Here is a 10,000-nt window from a genome sequence, read left to right as displayed (position 1 = left end):
GTAGTCCGGTTTTCCGACCCCCTCCCCTTCCTTCCCCTGACTTAAGATTGTCAATGTACTGATAAACATGTCCGGTCCTTTCGAAGTGATAGATGAATAAGTGTCGATACTTCCCGAGAGGGACTCTCTAGGAACAAGACGCTTGAATAGCGTTCTCTCAGGCTCTTCTCGAGGTGAGCCGCAGGTTAGTAGCGGATTCATGGAATCGATTAAGTTCACTCCTCTTTTCAAGAAACAACAAACAAAAAAGGAAACAGGGCGTCTTGATGTTGAGGAAATTCCAGCGTTAATTTTTCATTTACATATTTTTGCTTTATATCCAGTGGCTACTCGTGGCAGTATATTGTATTTCTTGATTGTTGAGATGAGCATGGTTAACTGTATGTACCAGACCTCTCTCAAACAGTTCCTCGGATTGTTTGACAACGCTATGGCAAGGTAAGAACATGGAGCGAAGAATGACTTGAAACCCTATTCATTCATTTTGTCATTTTGAGCCAAAGATAGAAAATCATTGCAGAAATCATTTATAGCCATTGGAACTATTGTGTGATACAGTCGCAAATCGTGGCGACGAACCATCTCTCTACCCGAACCCAGCTGTGAGACTTGGTGATTTCAAGAACCTAGCCCATCTAATTTTCGATTAAAATTAAATTAAAATTAGTTTTATTCGCTGTTAGGGAAAAAAGAAAAAATCTTTATCGTTGTGTTGTCTAGATGCAGTTTTACTTTTTTGTTGTATTGTTAAGTCCGTAATCAAGAGAGATCGTTTAAAGTCAGTTATTAGAAAGATCTCAAAATTTACTATGCATTATTTTATAAGATTGGAAGATTACCTTTGTCACCACACAGATCATTCTCAGCACAAATGTGCTGTCAAGCTTTAGTGTAACTGAAGTAAAGTATAGGATTAGGGCTCAGTCCTCCAATTCTCACGTTTAGACTGAAACGCGTCTGAAATTACCCTTTTCACGGTTAGTTTTTCTTATTTGCATTACAATGTAATCTAACTTTTAACTTTCGGGTTAAAACTACAAAATAGCCATTGCCTCACATACATGCTAGATTGTATTGTAATGCAAATGAGAAAAACTAACCGTGAAAAGGGCTATTGTGACTGGTACTGGGGAACATCTTGTTCTTGGCACTCGTTTTATAATACCCAAGTAATGTTATGTCGCTTTGAATTTGGGGTATCGTTGTTTCAGAACACTGACAATCCGATCGAAATGCCTGGAATTTGACTTTTTCCTTTTGTAGAAAACCCATGTCTCAGGACAAAGGATTTGAACCTGCGTTTATTTGCAGGCTAATCCTTTTCTTTAATCGATAGACCACCAAGACGCCACTTGCTGAACCTTACAGTGAACCTGCGATAAGGCTCGCTGAGAAACAATTTTTGGACAACTAACAAAAAAGGCGTCTAGATTCCAAATCAAATCAACGCTGAGCACTGATTCTGTCCGAGATGACAACGTATATTTGAATTTTGTTTTATTTCGCGGTCTAGTCAATAAAAGCCGTTCCTATAAGCAAAAGCTTCGGTTTCAAATCTAGGCCAAAGGATATTAGATTTTTTCTCATTTCCTCTGTTCTGACAAGTTTTGTTTGGCTAAAGTCCTTGAATTTAAGCCGATGTATGTATTATCGTTATTCAAGTCTCTGGAGGTGTGTTGCTTCATTCTTTGGTCATTTCAGTCCAACAACGAGAGCGCAAATAAGGTCTATTGTTTGTAAATGCAAGTGAAAGTGCCTATTTTGGAAGTAAACGGATGACCAAACATTTGTTTCTTGTATTTCAGGTCGCAACCGTCTCCGATTACTTCGAAGAGAATACACAATATTATCGATTACTTGACGTTTGAAGTGTGGAGGTACTCTTGCCGCGGTCTGTATGAGGCTCACAAGTTTCTGTTCACCCTTCTTCTCGCATTTAAGATCGATCTGCAAACGAAGAAGGTGAGATTTTTCCTACCTTTTATGTATAAAAACTGTTGTGCTACTGGCAAGCATGTTGGACGGCATCGTTGTACTCAACGTTAAGTGATATTAAAAACTGGAGTCGATTACACGTCCTGCGAGTACAGTCCATCCGAGGCGACGCCATGGACTGGTACTGGTCTGAAGGAGTTAAAATGACATTTAAACCCATTCATTCATATTCGTGAGGAACTTGTTTTTTCCAGTCCTCAAACTGACTTTGTTTAATTTCCCGCTTTTCAACCTTCATTAAGATACCGAAATCCTGCGATGCCTCAACAAGTTATGAGTATGTTATGGATTCTTTAAGTGTGGGTTTGCTGTCTGTTGGCTTCGACTCTACTTAACTGCGGGGGTTTGGTTGTATATTGAGAGTTAGGTGTGGCGGCTGAATAACAAACAAGACAAAAGCGAAGGCGGTAGGACAAATAGTGAAATTCTGCGACTCACGCAGGATTTGCCACTTCCGAATCATAAGCAAGGGGCCATCTGCGCTCAGCGCCCATGGCACTTGTTTGGTTACTTTACAATGACGTAACGGTCACTAGTTTAGGGCTTAGAGACCTTTACTTACACACTTGGATAATTATGGAGGAGCTTTTCCCTTATACACTTTAAGGGGTGTACTTTCTTAGGTTGTTTGTAAAACGAAACTACGAGAGATTTTACTGATGCAATTAAGCGATGCTGAATCCAGATTTCGTAAACCTAGATTTCAGGATGTGACATGTACTTGTAACTCGTGGTGCTTGTGGTTGCAGGTAAAGCACAGCGAGTTTATGACACTCATCAAAGGCGGAGCCTCACTAGACTTGAAAGCTGTCCAACCAAAGCCGTGCAGATGGATAACAGATATGACCTGGCTTAATCTTGTGGAGCTTAGCAAACTCCCGCAATTCTCCGATATACTGAATCAGGTGCATAAATCCCGGCCCGAGAACGCTTTGATCATTGTAGCTGAAGCCTTTAATATGCCGTTTAAGAGAGACATTGACGTTAGCCGTTACCTTACTTTTTCTCGTTTAAATTCTCCAATAGCGGATAATTATTGGCCATACCCTCTGTGTTCTTGGTTTTTACCAACGTGACAAGGCGGCCATGTTGGATGGCAATAGAATACAATTTCTTTTCGCAGAATTTGCATAATAACATGTCTATCATGACGTCACATTCAACCCACAATATTGAATTATACTTTCAGCACCAACGAGTTTTCTCTTTCTTCCTTATTTTTTCCTTTTTTTAAAAGCTTTTAATTCTCATTTGTACTTTTTCCCATTAAACGTAACGTTTATCTGTAGATCGCTCGAAACGAAAAACAGTGGAAAAATTGGTTTGATAAGGATGCTCCAGAAGAAGCAGACATTCCTGATGGCTATGCAAACTCGTTGGACACCTTCAGAAAACTCTTGTTAATCAGGTCAGTGCGGCATCTTAGTGCTATTCTCTCCCAGACATTGCTTATATTCAGAGCTTTCATTTCAAAGTGTTGTAACGTTCTTAAAATCCACCAACATATAGTCCAGTCGCTCAAGGTCCAGGTGTTTTTTTCATTCAGCCCTTTCCTTTCTAAGAACCTTTCCTGAAAATCTGTTTAATTTGTTACTGTTTCAAGTCTCTTCAGTCTTCTTGTCAGTGTTAGCGGGACATTTCACATGCGATGACCGCTTGACTCACTCCTTTGTTCGGTAATGTCATGACTAGATCTTGGTGTCCCGATCGAACGATGGCGCAGGCACGTAAATACATCGCCGAATCCATGGGGACTAACTACGCTGAGAACGTCATCCTTGAATTAGAGAAGACCTGGGAAGAGAGTGATAACAAAACACCGCTGATCAATTTTCTGTCCATGGGCTCAGATCCTACCAGTCTCATTGAAAACCTCGCCAAAAGACATAAATTTGGTATGTACAATAACTCTTAATCCATTTTAAGGCAATTTGCAAGGTGTGTAAGGTGAACTATTTTTGGGTTATCTTGAAAACTGAACCCAACAATAGAGCTCCTTTGCCTACTTTTTTCTTTTTTATTCTATTTTTTATTCTTGCAACACTAACTGTTCCGGTAATTACAATACCAACAGTACTTACATTACTTTCAATATTATAAGTTTAAAAAATAAGCGACAACAGGAAAAACGAAGAGTCTCAGCATCCAACTAAACTACTGGATACACGGCAAACATTTGGATAAAACATATAAGCTTATAATTAACAATTTTTCGGTCTGAACCAATTCAATTCATTGGTCTGAACAAAACATTTGAAAAAAGTCAAAGAGGAGACTTTTCTCGTAAAAATTGGAAAAATAAGCCAGGTAAAAAACATATCTCGTAGTAAGATAGACAAATTGCTAAGGAATTTGACATAAATGTCGTGTAAAAGGCAAAAAAAGGAGTAAGAATCTGGTGACAGTTAATTATTAGTCAACAATATCACTCATTTCACTCAAAATTGTTGCTTTGCTAAGCAGATACAAATCCTAAGGTGCCTTGATAGTTTTATTTACAGTCTCTTCCCATGTTCACAGAGGAACTGCTTCTTCAAGCAAGGATTCTTTGCGGCAAAACATCCTTTCGTTGCGCAGCAACGTCCGAAGACAGCACCATTACAACCTTGCCAAACAACACGATCGAGCTTTCCTCTCGCTGACCCGTACACCGTAATCCGTAGTTTAGCAAAGACAGCCAATCCATTTCGCTGCTTGTAACACCCAAACGCTGATTCTTACCGGTTCAAACAAAAAAAACCGGAAAAGTAATGAATTTAGACGGCGATTGTTGTTCGCAGTCTTTAGACGAAGATCTGAGAGTTTTTCAAGGTAGTGCAAATAGTTTGGTTAAACTGGCTTTGATTGAGCATGAAAACCGACGACAGTCAATGTGATTTCCCGCCAGAAAAACTCGGCTTGCCAAATGCAATGCTGGCCACGCGATTTCCCGCCAAGGAAATTTGCCCGCACATCCCCGTCCCAAAGGCCGTCTTTCCTCCCCACCTCCACCCCGACAGTCTGGGTGTACGCTGACGTCATAACCAAACTTTCTCGCATCAAAAGATTTCCCAAAATTTGGTACCCATGGTGCTCCGCGCGCCTGAGCTCCGCTGTAAGTAATATGTGTAAATTGCGCAAAAAGGAACACTTCTCTGACTCATTAACCCAATTTTGAATAATTTGGTATTTGTAAACAGGATGTTATTTAATAATTTGTACTGAAAAGACCAGACATAAGTTTCACTTGCAACGTTACAGGGGATTGAGAACACTCCGTGCAATAAGTTTAAAAGCCCCAAGTCGGCTGACAAAGAAATGAATCTATTTGGGTGTTTAGATTTATTAGCAACCAGAAGTGAATAGAACTGTTTTGACTTAGCTGAGTAGGTATGCAATTCAGTATTATTACATTTAAAAGACGCAGGATCGAATTCTACCAATGGGAAAGAAGATAACTTGTCCATAGGCACGGACTACCGAAAGCAGACCATGTCGAAAAATTATAATCAAGCCCTATATTCTTTAGATTTTCAAAAAACGTATATTATCCAAGCTAAATAATAGATCATTTAAATAGAGAATTCCAAAGTAGGCTTGTGATCAATTCTTATGTCTTATGTCTTATGTCTTATTCTTTGTTCTTAGGTCTTATTCTTATGTCTTCTTATGTCGAAATGATATAGAAATGAATCATATATTGAACTGCGGATATGGAAGTGAAGCTATGTTCCTCGCAGTTATGAACGCAATTTAGCAATTGCGTAGAGAAGCCTGAAAATTTCAGAACTTCAAAGAAGTCCTGAATTTCTCAGGCTTCTCTGCACAATCACTAAAATTGTGTTCATAACTGCGAGGATCATAACTTCACTTGAGCTTTTGTCTTTATTATTCCACTTACATAGGGAGCGTAATTAATATTTCCCACCTTCCCCAACTTCTCAAAAGACAGTAAAAACAAATTACTCACGAAAAAAAATAGAACTTTCATCGTTTCCATCGTTTCATACTTCGTATTCAAGCAGAGGAATCCAGAAAGTAAATTCTCCAAAACCCCTCTTCGCGGAACTATAATGTTGAACGGGACCAGTATAAGACTTCCCAAATTTACTGAATATGAGGAACGTGTCTTAAGACTGTAAGATGGGATTACTCGCTTGGCTTGCTCGGCCTCTTATCAGTATCTTGTTTGTATTTAGATTGCCGAGCGATTTCTATGGGCCAAGGACAAGAGATTCATGCAAGAAAGTTGGTTGGACAATTCATGCAAACGGTATGCGTTTTGCAGTTTGGACCACTCTTCTCAGTTTTCTTGGACTTCATATACCTCTGTGGGATTAGGCTATACCATCGCACACTGCAGTTTGTTTAGTTTTACTAAATGCTTATCAGTCTTCTCCAATCAGTATCTTATTCACCAAAGCTTGACATTTTATATAGTTAACATTGTTTCTGTAGGGAGGTTGGGCGCTTCTTCAGAACTGTCACCTCGGTTTGGAATTTATGGATGAGCTGATGGACACCGTGGTAGAGGCTGAGAATGTCCATGATTCATTCAGACTCTGGATGACTACAGAGGAGCATGCCCAATTTCCTATCGGCCTCTTGCAGGTAAGTAGACTGGGACCTACGGTTCTCTCTGCAGATTATAGATCCTAAAAGACGCCGAGTAACAAGAAGCGCTAATTCTTGTGTTCTCTATGATTTCTGATTAATACACTTCTCCTCACTTTATTTACAAACAAATCATGATTGTACAAATAAGATCATGGTAGCCCACAGTTAGTATAGCTATTCTATTCTACTTACACTACGACAATATTACTGGCTTTTTTTTAAATAAATTAAACAAAAATACACAAAAAATTGACAAGAGTTACACAAACTAGATTTGAAAATGAAACTAGAATGGTAGCGTTGTCCCAAGTAATTTTGGAAAATGTGCGAGAATTCAGGGTGAAAGCGATTTACCACGCAAAAGTACCAAAACCCCTTCAGTATCTACATCGTTTATGCTTCCAAGAATTAAACATGATACTGGGATTTAGCAAAAACTTCGAGAGCCCATAAAAATGCAACAAATCACTTCATTTATCCCCTCGAAAACGTTGTTATGATTTTGCTTCTCTCCAACAGATGTCAATCAAATTCACAAATGAGCCTCCTCAGGGTCTTAGAGCGGGACTCAAGCGAACTTACAATGGTACGTTTGTCTTTAATCGAACAGAGATCACTGGTAATTTTTTTTCCCTTTTTAAAGACCATATAGTCAAGGAAAACGAAAAAGAAACAAATGTACTTTCATGTTGTCAACAGGTATTTCTCAGGACCAGCTTGAAATTAGCAACTTACCGCAGTGGAAACCCATGCTTTACGCTGTTGCATTCCTTCATTCTACTGTTCAGGTCAGCGACTTAACTCACATGATTTTACGCATTACCATGGAAACGTCTCTCAACCTAAAAGTAGAATGATTTCAAGAGCTTTGAATACCAAAAATTTGTGTCTTGCGTCTTCTTGTTTCGTTCCGGCTCTAGAACCCCCTTTATCATCATGGCCGTCGCCCCGTCTGTCGTCATCATTATTATCACACCATCTTCATTAGCAGTATTCACATTAGAGGACGGGTAACCCGTCTGACGAGTTTCCCGTCCTAGTGTGAATTTGCGATGAAAAAGTTATCTGACTTACCGACATGAATTCACGTTAGGACGGGTTAAGATGCCGAGGTACTAATGCGAGATGTGCGTGGTTACCTAGCCAGCCGTCTAATCGGCGCATTTTCTTTTGAACTCGACCTGGAAACCCGTCTAGGTGTGAATTCGTTATGCATTTTGACGAGTTTCTCGTCTAGTCAGGAAACTCGTCTCTAAAAACTCGTCCACTCAGACGGATAAGTGGACGGGTAAATTCGGACGAGTTTCTCGTCTAAAGCCCGTCCCGACCCGATTTCACTTTAAGACGGGTTACTCGTCTCAGACGAGAAACCCGTCCAAGACGGGTTACTCGTCTCTAGTGTAAATTCGGCCATTATCATTGGCTTAAAGAGCCCAATTTATAACCTTATCAAAAATCGTCGCATCTCGCTTAAACTCTGCAGATATGACTGAACGAAAGGGTGAATCAAGGAAAAGGTCCCGTAACGATTGCAGAAAAATTAACGTGTCTGCTGGAGCGAACAGGATGGAAGCCTTAATGAAGAGGAATTTTTCAACACGGGCTTTTTGAGTAACACCCGAAATAAATATAAGAAGATCCCAACCTGGTAATTGTTTCCGATTTTAAGACTTTTCTCTTTCTTTTTTGATTATTCAGGAACGTCGAAAGTACGGCCCTTTAGGATGGAATATTCCTTACGAGTTTAACCAGGCAGATTTTACCGCTAGTGTGCAGTTTGTTCAAAACCATCTGGATGATATGGACATCAAAAAGGGCGTGTCCTGGAATACGGTGCGGTATATGTTAGGAGAGGTGCAATATGGAGGAAGGGTGACAGATGACTTCGACAAGAGGCTTCTCAACACTTTTGCTAAGGTTGATAGTCCAAGTATATCTTTAATCTACCTTATTCGATTGTTGGCCCTTCGCGAGATCTTCGGCAAGATTCGCTTTCACGAAAGTGTAATCGTCGTAGTGCCAGATTTTAAATCTTCTGTGGTCAATTAATCTTTTCTACCTGTTGAATGCTATATTCTAGCGCTTCATTTCCAACCCAATCTTTTTACACTGATCCCCTAAGAAAATCACTGCCTCTGTGGTCTGTTTTATATCAAAATTGTGTACGTAAGAAGTGAATCATTCATAGCCATTCTTAAAGAAATCTCATCCAGCTAAGTCGGACGAATTCTTGTGTGTAGCATCCATAATTCACCACCAATGAACTGTTAGTGAACTGCATGCAAAAAGCCTTGGTCTGTTTACGCGTTGTTTAGTCATCACTTCTGCAGTCCTTGCACTGAAAATTATACCTTGTCGTAACAGGATAAAACTTGGAATGAGCCACACTAAGCACAAACACTTGCTCAAACACTCGCTTGGTATCGGCAATTTTTCACACTAAGCCTCTTTTTCTTTGTCTGTGTACATTTCAGGTGTGGTTCAGCGAGTCGATGTTCCAACAAAGCTTTAATTTCTACAAAGGGTACTTGATACCCAAGGGCACCTCTGTCGCACAATTCATGGATTATATCGATACCCTTCCCTTAGTGGATTCCCCTGAAGTCTTTGGTCTGCATCCTAATGCTGATATCACGTAAGTACAGATGTGAAGGAAACACCCGATTGCTTTCAGTGTTGTTAACGTTGAGGCAACAGCCTTAATATGGGCAAGTGATAAAAGTTATGATATTGCACAATTGCACTTGGACACAAAAAGCAGATGGTGTCGTTCCGTCTTAGCAAATGTTCATTCCCAATGTTTGTGTCCTTGTTGCATTGACAGTAACCGACTTTGTCTCTCAGCAAAAAAAGAAAAGAAAACAAGCGTTTAGAAAAGGCTGAAGCAAATCCCGTGTTGTGTGCCGCATACTTTCCTCCGGTGGTGAAACTCACATGGTCATTTAAACAAGACAAGGCGTACTATCACTTTAAGCTCCACTGGCTCATTGTCGCCTGTGCAGTGTCCAACCTAATCAATTTTGGAGTATCTATCCTCTCTATTCTAGGCTCAATCGTTGATTCTCGTTTTTTAGTTACCAAAGCAACTTGGCCAAGTCCTGCTTGGATACAATCCTCAGTATTCAACCAAAAGACAGTTCAGGTGGTGGAGGTGAAACCCGCGAGTCTGTTGTACAGCGGTTGGCCGATGATATGTTGGATAAGCTGCCTGAGAACTATATCGCTCATGAAGTAAGTCATGTCCTTAAAGTAATACAACAATAAAGGGAAACCATGGCAGCTGTTGAAACCTTACATAATATAAGTTCGGTTTTTTGTGTCAGCGTAAGATTGTGCTCTATCTGTAGCTCCTACATGAGTTTTTCGTGAGTGCAGTCGTGGAGAATCACTTGTCTAGTTTATGTTATAT

At 39.9% G+C, this 10,000-nt stretch overlaps 1 protein-coding gene across 1 annotated transcript in view; it reads left to right on the top strand.

Moving 5' to 3' along the window:
* LOC138020732 (dynein axonemal heavy chain 5-like) overlaps positions 1-10,000 on the top strand; it is a 58,258-nt gene that overhangs the window by 42,093 nt on the left and 6,165 nt on the right. The window contains 12 exon segments of the mRNA XM_068867666.1: positions 324-438; positions 1,806-1,962; positions 2,745-2,900; positions 3,285-3,403; positions 3,688-3,890; positions 6,174-6,247; positions 6,433-6,585; positions 7,111-7,177; positions 7,291-7,379; positions 8,290-8,508; positions 9,066-9,226; positions 9,666-9,822. Coding sequence (XP_068723767.1) covers positions 324-438; positions 1,806-1,962; positions 2,745-2,900; positions 3,285-3,403; positions 3,688-3,890; positions 6,174-6,247; positions 6,433-6,585; positions 7,111-7,177; positions 7,291-7,379; positions 8,290-8,508; positions 9,066-9,226; positions 9,666-9,822 — 1,670 coding nt within the window.

Source organism: Montipora capricornis, chromosome 10 (assembly GCF_036669925.1).
Source record: "Montipora capricornis isolate CH-2021 chromosome 10, ASM3666992v2, whole genome shotgun sequence".
Classification (NCBI taxonomy): domain Eukaryota; kingdom Metazoa; phylum Cnidaria; class Anthozoa; order Scleractinia; family Acroporidae; genus Montipora; species Montipora capricornis.
This window is presented reverse-complemented; position numbering and strand designations above follow the sequence as displayed.